At 37.6% G+C, this 14,761-nt stretch overlaps 1 protein-coding gene across 1 annotated transcript in view; it reads right to left on the reverse strand.

The window, feature by feature from the left end:
* KCNH8 (potassium voltage-gated channel subfamily H member 8) overlaps positions 1 to 14,761 on the reverse strand; it is a 189,365-nt gene that overhangs the window by 43,563 nt on the left and 131,041 nt on the right. The window contains exon 8 of the mRNA XM_035894055.1: positions 1,650 to 1,847. Within this exon, the coding sequence (XP_035749948.1) occupies positions 1,650 to 1,847 (198 nt within the window). The remainder of the gene's footprint in view (positions 1 to 1,649; positions 1,848 to 14,761) is intronic.

Consider the following 14,761-nt stretch of genomic DNA (forward strand, 5'->3'; position numbering starts at 1 on the left):
ATATGTCTTGTTCACTGGACCCTCCCAGACATAAAGTAATTCTTCTACCTGCTTGCCTATGAGTAACGTTGCCTTTCAGTTTTCAGTTCCCTCTTACTATATTCAGTAGACTAGTTCTTCACAATTTGTTCAGTGCACAAGCATATTAGTTCTACTGCTCAGTAATACAAGAAATTAAAAAGAAATTGCTATAACTGGACTAAATAAAAGCATAGGATACTTTTATATACTACTCTACTAAGTTTGTGAAAGCTTTGCCATGTCAAAGTGAACTAAATATTCATCATCGCCCTACATAGGGTATCTCTTGATTTCTTGATAGAAATGAAAACCTCTTCCTTCATTCCAACAGATTTTGTGCAGTGAAAGACCAAAAGCACAGAGACCACACTGCATTTAAAAACTATTATTTTATGCTCCCAGCAAAAGCAATTAATGAGCTGCTTGGTTTTTTGTGACATGATCAAAATTAAAACAATATCATTCCTGGATGGTTCATTATATTATTGCCACTCATGTTCAGGATTGAGAAAAATGACAGTAATTCACTGAGCACTTTTTATACCACCTGATGCTGCAAAAATATAGGTTTGGGGTCATTCATTGTGTTCCCTGGCCTTCAAGTGTCAAGATGACAATCTATTTTTGCCAAGTTATGCTGCAAAGCTGACAACCAGTGCCTTATTGATTAACCCTGGAGAAAGACCTACTAGTATTTCCAGAACAATTAATTAGGCAAGCAGAAAAAAAAAAAGAGGGAGGCAGTACTCTAGTGGTGATTTGTTTTTACCCTTCACATCCACTGTGATATCTTTGAGTTGTATGATGTACATGCTATGAAATAACAGAGTTAATTGGGGGGGAGAAGATGAAGGTAAAGAGAGAGCTGCAGGTACTTTCTCCAGCAGCCTTGGCTTACTAGATCCTCAGGTGCCACCAGTTCAGTGGTGGGGCCCAGGTGCCCCAGCAGAAAGATGGTGACCATAAATGAGCATGGAGCTTTCCCCAACAGAATGACTAGGTTATTAACATAAATAAAAATACTACTAAGAGCTCCAAATATGACAAAAACATTGTATTTTGATTCTAACCTGAAGCAGTTGTGTGGTAAAATTTACTTTGTGATAATTAAACTGCTTTTTGTTTATGATGGAGTCACCTGTGGCTCTGTCCTGTCCCTGTTGCCTTCTCTCTGGGCTGTTCCTTCAGATGTGGATATGCACCATCTCACAGCCAGATGTACCCACCGATGGGCTGCCCACCTCCCCTCACCATCTTTTCCAGGGATGCTGTGGGGACTTAACTGGAGCTGCACCTATTGCTTGGCTGACTGGAAAAACACCTGGCACATAGCCAAAATGCTCCCCTGGCACCTGGCTGGGCCATACTCACCAAAAATAATGTGAGTTTTCATTTTACTGGGTGATGACTGTCTTTTGTTGCCATAAGTGATCAAAAGGTTAGAAATATGTCTGCTTAAGAGCATTTATGTAGTGTAAACCCAACAAAGTTATTTCTTTCTTTTGCCATTTTAAATTAAACTTTCTGTTGTGGTTTTTGTTTAAAGAAACTTAGCAAAATTTCAGTTCTTATTTTACTTGTCATGCCCCCCCCACGCCCCCAAAGTTTTACATGGCATTTGTACCTACCCCCAATCAGCATTGTGCAAATGGAGAAGATCTTTTCAGCATCGGTATTGGCTGAAACATTTCCAAACCCAACACTGGTGAGGCTGCTGAGGGTGAAATACAGGGCAGCTATATAGGCACTTCTGATTGATGGGCCTCCTAGTGTATTATTCTCATAGTAAGGAGACTCAATACGTTTTCCTAGCTCATGAAGCCAACCTGAAAAACAAAGCATAAAAAGAACTATTAAGGAATACTGACACCATGAAAACTACACATTCTGTAACACAAAATAATTCTAAAAAAAATTATTTAGAAGGCACTGCATTTTTTACATGATTCCAAGAATAGAAAGAACATTAAACTGTAGGAATTTATACAGCACATAAGGGATTGTGTCTCTGGAGTATTTATTTTTATTCATGATTATTTATGATAAGAACTGTATTTCTGCATGGAAATCTAGTGGTTTTGAATTGTATATTACAGGTCTAATTAGATAATTCACAAAATTCATTAAGGCGCTGAAAAGAAAAAATCATCACCTAATAATACTACAGCAAGAATGAAACATTGATTTGATTCCATTAATTAATGCTTGGAAAGCTTTTTGAGATACTAAGACTAAATTGTTATAATAATAATTACGTATTTAGAGCTTTTTACATGTTTCTTTTTACAGTAGAAAAGATTCAAACAACTAAACATAACTTACAAACCAGAATTAATTTTCAAAAGACGCTTCAGTAAGTGTTTTCTAAATTGTTCATTTAATCTTTCCTTTGATTTTGCTAAATGAGTCTATGTGTGCTAGAGAAAGTAGAATTAGCTACTGCCTTATTTAAAAAACAACAAACCAACCAAAAAAACCCCCAAAGCAACAAACCAGGAAAAGGTATTCAGTTCCTCTTTTGGAAAAGGAAAACACACAACCTGAATGAATTGCTTAAACACAATGCTTCACAAAAATCAAGATAGGAAAAAAAAAGATAAAAATAAATTTGTGTGCCCAGTTTTGCCCATTAAGCAGTTTGCTTGGGAGAGTGGGAATCTTTCCTGGATATTCAAGGGAGAACTGCCAAAACAAAATATTCCTGGCAGGCAGAGTTTTATTTTAGAAAAATTGGTTGGGGGTCAGCCTGTTGTAAGCGGAGACATGACAGAGTGAACCACCTCCTGAAGCTTATTCTCTCTCCACTTCAGTCCTCATCTACTTCTTCATTTTGGATGAATCCAGGTATGAACTAGGGGAATTCCCCTTGTAGAGAATATCTGAAAAAGTAGGGGGCAGATTTAAAGTATCTGTCCCAGCACTTCCAATTAAGTTGGGGAAAAAGTCTGTAAGAATTTAACACCTACAGCAGACTTGTTGAGCCATGGCTGCTACCATCCTCAGCTCCATATTCTTTTGCATGCTCTTCTACAGAGAAAGCTAAGCCAGAAGAGCTGGGTAATGACAGCGTAAAGTCTGGCCATGACCCTGCTGACCCACTCTATCCCAGCCAGTGAATTTAATCATAAGCATAAATGAAAGCACCCTGCATTGTCATCAGATGGCAGTACTGAGTGGGCTGGTTTACCTTGCCAACAGACATGATGCAGAAAGCATTTGAAAATCTCCTTGATTTTGCCTTGTCAGAAAGTATTAATCACATGAGCCTGTTTTGTATTTGTGGCTCCCAAATATTTAAAATAAATGAAAAGCAAAACTAAAAAAAAAAAAAAAAGCCTAACTGAATTAATACTAAGGTTATCAAGCAAAATACCCAACCCTACTGAAACCTCATTCCTAAAGGATGCATTACTGCTAGTAAAGGTAAGGTACAAAAATAAATGCCTACATTGTATCAAACAGTAGAAACTCCTATAATATTTCTAATATATTTCTACTACCAAAGTACCAAATACAATATTAGCATTTTACAGTTGCTAACAAGCACTTCTGGCCAGGACACCAGTATGTGAGATGAGTTCAGCACTCTGTGCCCAGTTCTGTAGCATAACTAAGGGTCAGACAAGTGATCTTAATCAGGAAGATGAATGGCTTATCACTGAGCTACAACGGCAGCAGTTAGCAATAATTAGCAATTGTTAACAATTGCAAAAAAAATTAAAAATGCCCACTATACAAAGAACAGCTATTAGGTAACTTTCTTTAGAGATGGACCATGAGATTCGGAACAGAAAATGTATATCTGAAAGTGGAACCCCACCAAATATATTCCTCTGATTTATAGATAAGGACATGTTTACAGCTTCTCATTTCTATTTTGGCTGTTAGAGATGATCCTAATCAGGACCTTTTGAAGAAATTATATAGGATGAGGTTTCAGCCAAAGTATATAAAATGCTGCAAGGTCTTCCAGATCAACCATACTTCTCAGATTTTTGTTAATAGCACCAAATTTTTTTCCATTTGGGGGTAGAGAGAAGATACTGTTGGCTGTAAATACTTTCATTAGCCAATAGAAATAGTCATGAGATAGCTTGACTGACTGATGCCTTCTACTTTTTTGGTTCCTGTAGGTAACAGCTCTCAGTGGGTTCTCTAGCAAACTTGAGTAATTAATTTCTGCCCTCAGGGGAGAAGTGAAAAATAAATACATCTTGTAGTCAGAGGGAGCTTCCTAGAATTTAGCATTATGAATCTTGTCTGGTTCTGAATTAGCATTATCTAGATATAGCTCTGTGACTTTGAAAACAATTTTAAGCACCAATTAGCATAATTAAGAGGAAGATTTTTCAAAGGGAAAAAGAGCACTTAAGTAATCAAGTCCCATTGGAAAAGTCAGTAGGAATTGGATATCTAGCTCCATTAGGCTACTTTGAAAATTGCTGGAAGAATCTGTACTGAGTTTCATTTACCTGTATTGGGGAAGTGATCAAGTACCAGCAGAAACGTAAACAAGCATTTAAGGACCTGTAGATGACATTATAACCAGATGTAAAACACATTACCTCATTTACTGGACATCCAGCAGGTACATCACCCCCTATAATTTGCAGATTCATTTTATACTATTACTTAGATTTTCCTAATATGCCAGACACTTAACAACAAAATCCTGTCTGGTGCTTCATTTCAACAACTTAGAAAATAGTTGCATTTTCTAATACATTAATTACCTACAGCATTTATTCTATAAAACAGGCATACATTTTTCCACTTAAAAAGTAGACCAAAACTCTCTGGTTTATTCTGGACTACTGTGTTAGGAAGTGCAAAGAGGAACGGATAAGGAGTATCACTTAGAGCATCCCTGAATGCCTGAAAGCAGGAACAGTTCCCCAGTAGACCAGCAGTGATGATATTAGAGGAGAAAGAATCACAGAATCATAGAATTGTTTAGGTTGGAAAAGACCTTTAAAAATCATCAAGTCCAACTGCTAACCTAACCCTGCCATCCCACCACTAAGCCATGTCCCTAAGCACTTTGTCTACCTGTCTTTTAAATACCTCCTGGCATGGGGTCTCAACCACTTCCCTGGGCAGCCCATTCCAGTGCCTGACAACCCTTTCTGTGAAGAAATTTTTCCTGATGTCTAACCTAAACCTGCCCTGGCACAACTTCAGACCATTTCCCCTCATCCTATCACCTGTTACCAGGGAGAAGAGGCCAACCCCCACCTCGCTACAGCCTCCTGTCAGGCAGTTGTAGAGGGCGATAAGGTCTCCCCTCAGCCTCCTCTTCTCCAGACTAAACAACCCCAGTTCCCTCAGCTGCTCCTCGTAAGACTTGTGCTCCAGACCCCTCACCAGCTTTGTGGCTCTCCTCTGGACATGTTCCAGCAACATAACGTCTTTCCTGTAGTGAGGGGCCCGAAACTGAACACAGTATTCAAGGTGCGGCCTCACCAGTGTGGAGTAGGGGCGTGATCACTTCCCCACTTATGCTGGCCACGCTATTCCTGATACAAGCCAGGATGACGTTGACCTTCTTGGCCACCTGGGCACACTGCTGGCTCATATTCAGCCAGCTGTCAACCAGTACCCCCAGGTCTTTTTCTACCAGGCAGCTTTCCAGCCACTCTTCCCCAAGACTGTAGCATTGCATGGGGTTGTTGTGACCCAGCACTTGGCCTTGTTGAACCTCATACCATTGGCCTCGGCCCATCAATCCAGCCTGTCCAGGTCCCCCTGCAGAGCCCTCCTCCCCTCAAGCTGATCAACACTCCCACCCAGTTTGGTGTCATCTGTGAAGGATGGGACAAATGCTCACCTTCTCTCAAATGTGGTTCCATATCAAATTCAGGGACTGTCAGTATTCCTGTGGGAAATGCTAAGGTAGGAAAGCCTATCTTCTCCCGCATCATCACCTTTTTGTGTTTAAACAGTATTTGAACCTCATCTAGGGCCATACTTGGCTCTTTCATGCTAGCAAGGAGAGTAATTGATGTTATGCTATCAGGTAATGAGTAATGCTGGGGTAAACTGAAGGATGCTATCAAGCATGGGTTATATTTAAAGGCTATGTTTCACACTAAGTTGTGTTTTTCTGGCTCAACTGAAAAACTCTGCAGCTCTAAATGAAAACACAGAAGATGGCAATGGCTTTATTAGATGCCACTTCTTTATACTTCTCCAAAACCTAGAACTGTACCTTATGAAATAGCAGGCAATACAAACACATCCAAAATCAAACAAAGCCTAGAAATACTGGAGAACAAAAGACAAAAAGATAAATGAGTCTCCAAACATTGAAAAATAATAATAATAAAAAAATGTCCTGAACTGGAACATATGCAGCCTCCTGATATAAATGGTTTATAAATTCTAACACAGAAGTCTGTATGTTTTATGCCTACCAATGTTTGTTGCAGTGAACAGTTTAGAGTCATTAAGGAAAAGATAAAAGCTATACAAAATAAATTAGATCCTTCACCACTGGCATGCATTTTTAAATTAAAATCATCATGTTCCTATGAGCTATGTTAGCTCCCACTGCAGCAGTCCCTGGTCACTGCTGATAACTCCTCATTTCAGATCTAGAGTCAGGCAGGAGCTGTAGGTTTGCCCAGGAAATCAGACCACCCCTTCATTACATAGCTGTACACTCTGATCTGCAAATGATCATCTCATATTTCAGCTTTAAATGGGGGAAAACTGTTGCAAAGGTCCCCCTGATCGCAGTGAAGCCAGAATTTTATCTTACATCTCTACTCTGTTACCTTGAAATATTAACCTCCAAAAATAAACCTTAGGGCAAAACAGTTGCTAAGATAGAAAAAGTAAGTGAATTCCCTTCTTTTTAAGTAAAAGCACACGTGATTACGTATCTGTGAGATAGATTTTACATGTCCCAATCACTTCCATCAACTGTCCATGTTGCTTCGTCAGAATATGTCATGGTTAAAGAGTATTTGAGGAGGGGAGACCAGAACTAATATTGTATTTGAGATAAAATGTTACCATCAATTTGTATAACAGTATAATGAATATATTCTACCTTATCAAGCCCTAATTATCATTCCTTAGACATTAAAACATAAAAGCTTTGCTTTTAAGATTGCTACCAAAGAATTTTGCACAGTTACTCTCTAGTCGTTTCTGACTGATACAATGCATTCAAAATTTAGAGGTATGTAAGACAACCAAATTGGTTTAGTTCTTCTAGTGTGCATGACTCTGCATTATTGCATAATAATTGCCTCTATTCTAATGGTGATTACTCGCTTAAGATATTCAAGTTCTTCTCAAGATCCTCAAAGCCTTTTTTATACCTGTCTAGCCAAAATATTTGTTACACCTCCAATTTTTTCCTGCTAAAACATTTGCATTTTTTCCCGAGACTATTAATAAACTAAACAGCATCATTCCTACTACTTAATCTTGTGGAACATTTCTGTTACCCTTTCATTGTCACAGAATCTGATCATTTGTTTACAGTGTTGATCTAAGATGGAATTTTGTCTGTCATGTTAGGACAGGCTTCCAGGTACCAGAGCAGATGGTTTAAGGATTAAAGACCCCCAGAGATGACAGGAGTGATCATATTTTCAACCACTGCTTCTGGACAACTCTAAATATAGCAGGCCTTATTGCACCAGATCACAAGGAAAACATAAATCAGGCTTTTCTTTCACACAGATTAGAAAACATATGTACTAACAATAGAAAAACCCACAATGCTGAAGGTGTCACACAGCTGCAGGTTCTAAGACTGAAAACGCAGCTCCACGATGCGTGCCCAAATGGCATAATTACACAAAAGTAAAATACATGAATTTATGGTCTTTTCAAAATGAAGATAATAAATAAATGTTATATGTGTAAGAGAAAACCTGAGTGCATCTATATGGTGTGTCAACGAGTACAGGCTACAAAGCAACATCTCTGGCATAGAGGCTATATTTGAAGAAGAGAATTAGCTGGCATTCAAAATAAGTAGAAGTTAAGTGGCAGTGCATGAAATTTAGACTAGAAAGACTTCAATATTGGTACAAAAGATACAAGCATAAAGGCTGTATGACAATAAAAACCAGTTAGCATTAATCTACTCCCCTTGGTCTTTATTTATCTAGCACACTTTCCTGCAAACAGTAGACACCTAAAATGAGAAAGAAAACAAATATGATAAAGGAAAGACATTAACATTTTCCTCAAGCACTGAAAATCTGCTTAAAAATATTAAAGTCATTCCCAAAATAATTTATTCTAAAAATGTGGTTTCTTATTTTTGCCTTGTAAAATATTGTCCTTAATGGAATATGTTCTTTATTATGATAGATTTAATACATTTTTTTTTTATTTAATATGTTTTTTTTTCTTAAGCTAGAAAAACACATAATATGGATATGAATGAGACTGGTAGCTAGACAGAACTAGAGGAATGTCTACTTGCAGCAAATCCACATAGTCAAATTTTGTGGAGGGAAATTCTTGACACAATGTAGAAAAGAAATAGATGTAACTTGGGCTATATGAAACATAGTTTTATCTCAACTGCATGTGGCTGGAGTCCTTGTGGTAGGGGCACCCAAAGCCACTCAAGGCTACCTTCTGTGACCCTGGGACCAGAGCCCAGACATGAGCCATGGTGCCTGGGAACTGCTGTGCATGCAGCAAGTATGGGAAGCTTCAGATCAATGCATGGCAGAGGTATCTACGCTCCACTGTTCATAGCAACACCTTTCTCTTTCCTACATACTACACTAATGATATATTTTAAAAATCTAATTTATGTCTATTTTAATATTTTCCCCCATTTTTTTTTGTCTGAGTCATAATCCTTGGTACCATTCTGGTGCATTCATTGCACTAGTTTATCCAGATAAAGAAGAGTTAGCTATGTTAACCTTGTACAAGCAGATTATACTTAACCTCTGGGCTCAGTGGACTTCTAAGTGCCAACAGAAGCGAGGCACGTGGATATTACCAGGAAAGTAACTACAGAACATTTTCTACAGAAATACATAGATGTTTATATACTTTTGATTGATGAACACCCACATTATAGACAATAAAACCCACAAAAAAATTCCCTTTAATATGCAATCAAAGAGGAAAAAAATTACTCCTTTTCTATCAAGTACTCTATGCCTCGTTCTATTAAGTAGATAAAATCTTTAGAGGGGAGAGGACAAATTTTATAAGAAGATTTCATGCTTCAGATCTGAGATGTTCATCTCTTTAAAGCCTAATGCATAAACCAAAATAAAGCCTTCATTCATGGAAGTGCTATATATGTAATTTACACCTCCATGTGAAATCATTAACATCTTATTTTGGGGAGCTCAAAACCAATGGCAATGCAAGAAATGTACCATTTTAAAATGAAAAGAAAAATAGTTGGGAGTTTCAAAACCACGTCCTCCTCACAAATAAAGCTTGATGAGATGACAACTTCTCTCCAACATTATATATGAGGATTCATGAGCAGCAAATTTTAGGATCTTCTCAAATTAACAAATGAAGTAAGACATGGGCATAAGCCAAAATCCAAGGTACAAACATGCTGAGTTCTGGGCCATATCTCTGCATCTAGTTAATTTCTTAAGAAATTAAGAGAAAGTTTGAACTTAGACATAGTGCAGTCAGAAAAAAACCCCAAAGATAAAAATTGAAGGTCCAAGTATGCCCCGCTGTTCCCTGAAGCTTGCACGCTCAAGATACACCAACTTCAGTAGTCAAAGGCACATAAATGAAATTATTACCTTCATATCTGGTTCCTTTTTAATGCTTGCCTTAAATGCTAGAGTACCCTTTACAGATACATTGACTGTTCATCTTGGACACTGGTCTAGAGGAAACTATATCTTCCCCTAGATCCTTAGTGAAAGTTTTTGACTATCTAGAGACATACAGTAAGACAGATGCTTTAAAGACTTTTAAAGCCCATGGAGTTTTCCAGTCTAAATGCATACTCCCCTTGGCTGGAGCATTTTTAGATACAAGCTTAACCTTTGTCAGGTCTACCAAAAATTAATTTAATTTGAAAAGTGACATCCTATGTAATTCTCTTGTAAGGCTGACTAATACCCTTTGTAAATAAATTGGCTGTTGTATTTCTAATTGAATGTATACTTGGAAGCTATCATAAAAATAATTACATTTTGTAGAGCTTTAACTCACGTAACTCAACAAAGTCATAGCACAATATTGACCCATTGTGCTCACTGAAAATGAAGTTTTTATGGCACAATAAATATTCAATGAACTTAGTAGTTTCAGGAAAAAGAGGTGCTCAATCAAAGGATTAAAAAAAGAAAATAATCTAAGATCTAATTGTAATGTTGCTGATAACAACAAAAACACAGCTGAGCCCACAGAAGTGCTGAAAAACTGACAATTAAGCTTTAATTATCTGACAAAGCTCAACTTTAAATTGCAAGTATCACTGCTTAGAATAAGAAAATAAAATTTCTATATTCTCATGGTAAAATTTATGCCCCCGGGAGATACTGACAAAATTGCTTTGCGGGGAGCATTTAATTTCTTGTCATCAGCAAGGTGTGGTCTGTTAAATAATTTATATTTTTATTTTGGAAGGCCATAAGTGCAAGGAGAGATATTTTTTACCTTATGGGACACTCACAAACCACCCCAGTGAAGGCACTATAGGTGCATGAATTATAATGTGACTCCAAAGTCTCTGGTTGCTCACTCCTTGGCACATTCATGGTTTGTAAGTCATAGAGAAACAGGCCTGATATGAAGTACTTGCAATGTTAGCATTTTATTAGAAAATAATGTTGGAAAGATATCTTTTAAAAAATATTTAGTTAGTCACAAGTAAGAACAGGGTGGAGTTCTGGAGCTTTTCCACCTTATGCAAAATGCTACATTAACACTCCACAAAAGACAGTGTATGTGAATTACCAACAGCTGCACACATTCCAAGCCCCAGTTTGTAGCCAGAACCTATGTTCATGCATTAAACATCAACATTTCTAGATGAAGTTCTATCTTCTTTTGTCCGCAAAGTAAGTTTTGCTCTTTTACTTTTTCTTCTGCTGGGCTAGACAAATCCTTGAGGACCAGCCCAGGCACAGTTCTACAGTCAGAGCCCCAAATGTTTCTTAAGATAGTAGATAGTTCATGTGAATTAGCTACTTATATTTCTCTTTCACCATGTGGCAAAAAACTCTCTTTCCAGAGATAGTATTTAATGTTTACAGCTACCGTATATTCTGCTGAGAGAGGAAAGAAGGGAGTGTTATGGGGGGGGACACATCTCTTTGAGTGGAGCTCCAAGACTGTCTCCAAAAAGCTAGCTGGTGTTCTGCATGACTGTAGAGGTTATTGCTGGCAAACTTCGGCTTCAGGACCACTTGCCATGTGGAATGGGAACTGGATGGCTGAACTTACCCCGTTTGGTTGGCCAGCCATGCAGGCTTACTGGGCAGGCTTTGGGTGGCTTGTCCCTCTCACTCCTCTGCTGTCTTACTACCTTGGTGCCACATAAGGCTGCAGATTGCATCTCTGCACATGTAACTGGTATTCTGTGGATGTCTAAACAAATCAGACAGCTGCACAGCTCTTTTGTTCATATTGATGAGGAAGCCTCCAATGTACCTTTGCAACAGTCTCATAGTATAACTCCCTTACAGCAGAGATGTGTTTATGCCAAGGTAGAGACCTGACTATATTACATATAAGAGCTATGTATAAGAATTTTGAGAGCTAACTCAGCAGATCTGCAAAGAACATATACCTTTTGATATTTTATGATAATTCTCTAAACGTTTATACTTACTGTTGCATAGAAGCTCCTGTGTACATGGTAAGTGCACCTGCATGCCTGAAGAACTAGGTCATAAATTCCTTCAGTCTCATTTATGAAGGAGTTGGTAAATTTAGAAAAGAAATGTACTGGAAACTCTTCTTCTCTGTGGTAAGAATATACAGCTCTTCTCAACAGTAATTTGTCAGATGGCTATATTTGGATAGCTGGGAGATTTAAATCCTTCTTGCTTTTGCAAGTCAGCAGGTTTTTTTTCTCTTCCCCACTTCATTGAAAAGATGAGATGGGGATATGTTCAATATCAACTTTCCGTGACTGTGGCAGTCAATACATACAAAACATTATATGTAGTTAATAATTTTAATTAAACTTTTTCTTTTTACTAGGAATAGTTTATAAAGAGCTCTGATGCCATTAGTATATTTGTAATAAATACAATTGCCTTTAAACTTTTTTTTAAATTATCCTGGTTTGTGTGTCATCCGCCCCCCCCCCAAAAAAAACCCAAGATTTTTTTTTAGGGTTCTTAAAGTAAAAGACATTAGTAACATGAGGAAGATAACTGCTTTTTTGTAATATCGTATAAAGTTCACTCAATTTTTAGGTTACAGGTAAAACATACAAGTCTAAACATATAGCTAATTTAAGAAATATACTTACAAGCTTATCATTAGAAGTATATAAATCATTTGCAAACCATCTCCTTTAAGGAGATGGTCACACTGTCACTTCACAAAGGGTCTCTGCATTTAACGTTACTGCTCTCTAAGCAAACTGGCTGTTACTGTCCTTTTCCAGGCTATCAAATGCCTTGCAGCTAAGCTTGGAATTAGAAATGTTAGTGCTTCTAGTCCATTCAGTGCAAAGAGCATGTCTATCTCTGCCCTCTTTGCTTCCCTGTGCTCCCTCAGTCTGTACCCATCTGTTAGAGCTTTTCTTATCTTATATTTAAAGTGTAATATCCTTTTGGGCAAGAGCAGGCTTTTTATCCTGTGTTAATTCAGCAACAGAGACAAGAGGGTCTTGACCCATAACTAGGATCCCAGGTGCTGTTGCAATAAAATTAATGGTAATTACTTCATTTTTTTTTTTTACACTGTCAGCTAAAGTGTTAGAAACCTGCTTTGCAGTTTTCTGTTTGGAGTCCAAATCATGACAAAAAGGGTTTGAGCGACTACAGGTGATGCATTCCTGTCTTTTTAAAGAAATAAGTACCCTCCTCCATATAACAATACATATTAAATTAAAATGAAACCTTCGTTATCACAACATGGGAAAAAAAAGACCCCACAGAACAAAACTTGAAGAATGTCAGTTACAAGGTTGCTAGCAAAATTTTGGGTCTGCATGTATGCAGCGTGACATATTCTAACTACTTATCTCCTAATTACCCAACTCATAGTTGGTAAATTAATCTCACTTCTGCCCTGTTGTTCTCACTTGCTCAGGTCTCACCATCAGAGAAACTCAGGCTAAAGTCTTTCAGTACTTTATTCATTTACATGGCAATTTCTTGGTCCTAACAGTGAGTATATTAACAGTCCTGACTCAGAATCTACAAATAGATTCTCCTGGGGGCAATGACAGTGGTAATCAATATCTTAAAATCTCTGTAAAAGTAAGTATTATTTATTTGCAGCAGCAAGATATCAAGAGGACTATATTTTTTTAGAAAAGCAGTGAAATATGCTATATGTATTTTCACATTGCCTGTTTAACCACCAGCAATCTACAAGCTGTTTACTTCTGGATTCTCCTGTAAGAGTCCTCTCTCCTTCTCAAAGCTGTGCAATACAACAGGCGGTCCCTGGCAGTTGATACCTTCCCCTGTCCTGCCATCTCCCCCACTCCAGCAATTTTCAGCAGCTTTGACCTGTTCAAATGCAGCCTCACAGCTTGGTAAAACAGGGGCAGATGCCTTGGCACAGAAGTTATTTCCTCTAGTAGGTCTAATTACAAATGAAAGAGTAATTGCAGAATTGCAACAAAACCATGCTAGTTTTCATCGGACTAGCCTGCATAATCACGCAGGAGATGATATAACAGGGCTGGAGTTCAGTTCGGGTCAGCACAGACTGTTGCAGTCTACACGACATCCATTTCTCCTTGTCTTCTCCACTAATAGCATCCATGCTAGTTAGGTAACAGCTAAGTATGCTAACCCTCACTACAATCCTCTCCTTGCTTGCTCCAGAGATTTCTCAATATTGCCTAAGTCTTTTCCTCTGCATTCTTACCTGAGGAACCACTGTGTTGCTTTTGGGACCAGGACACTGCCCCGATCAGGCAGCCACAGGATAAACAGTATTAACACTTTATTTGCTCTTGCCTTGTCTTAATTTTCTAATCCTTGAATTTACGACCTAAGTAACATTTTTCAATATGATTTTTCCTATGTGTCATTTGAATCAAGGAAGTTGAGATCCAAACATATTTGGCTTTTGTGAGGGAAAAAAATCAACAACAGGGAATATTTTACTCCAGATTATATCTTAACATAATAGGAGAACAAGAACTTGCAATGTAATGAAGAATTGATGTAAAAAAAGAATAAAAAGTAAAGAAGAAAACTAGTGTCTTAACGGGAAAGAACACTACATGTTTAAAGTTACAACAGTTATGAAATAAAACACCTGTGTCTATAAATCTGACAGGTCTTTCTGAAGTGCATGACATAAGGAAATCCTAAGCATTAGCATTTTTATCTATAGCTATCTTAGATATGACAATGAAAAATTATTTAGAATAATTAGGTATAATTATTTTTACAGAATCTGGCTTGTGTAAAACTTTATTATAGACTGTAGAATGCTATGACATACTCTCACCACACCACATTGGTTTCTTTTGAGGAAAGTAGTTACTAGTTATCTTTAAGCGCTGTCACCTGAAAGTGCAAAAGAAACATGAATATTTTTCAAGGTATGTGAAAATGGAAGGAAGTCTGGA

Source organism: Egretta garzetta, unplaced genomic scaffold (assembly GCF_000687185.1).
Source record: "Egretta garzetta isolate BGI_Z169 unplaced genomic scaffold, ASM68718v1 scaffold94, whole genome shotgun sequence".
Taxonomy (NCBI): Eukaryota; Metazoa; Chordata; class Aves; order Pelecaniformes; family Ardeidae; genus Egretta; species Egretta garzetta.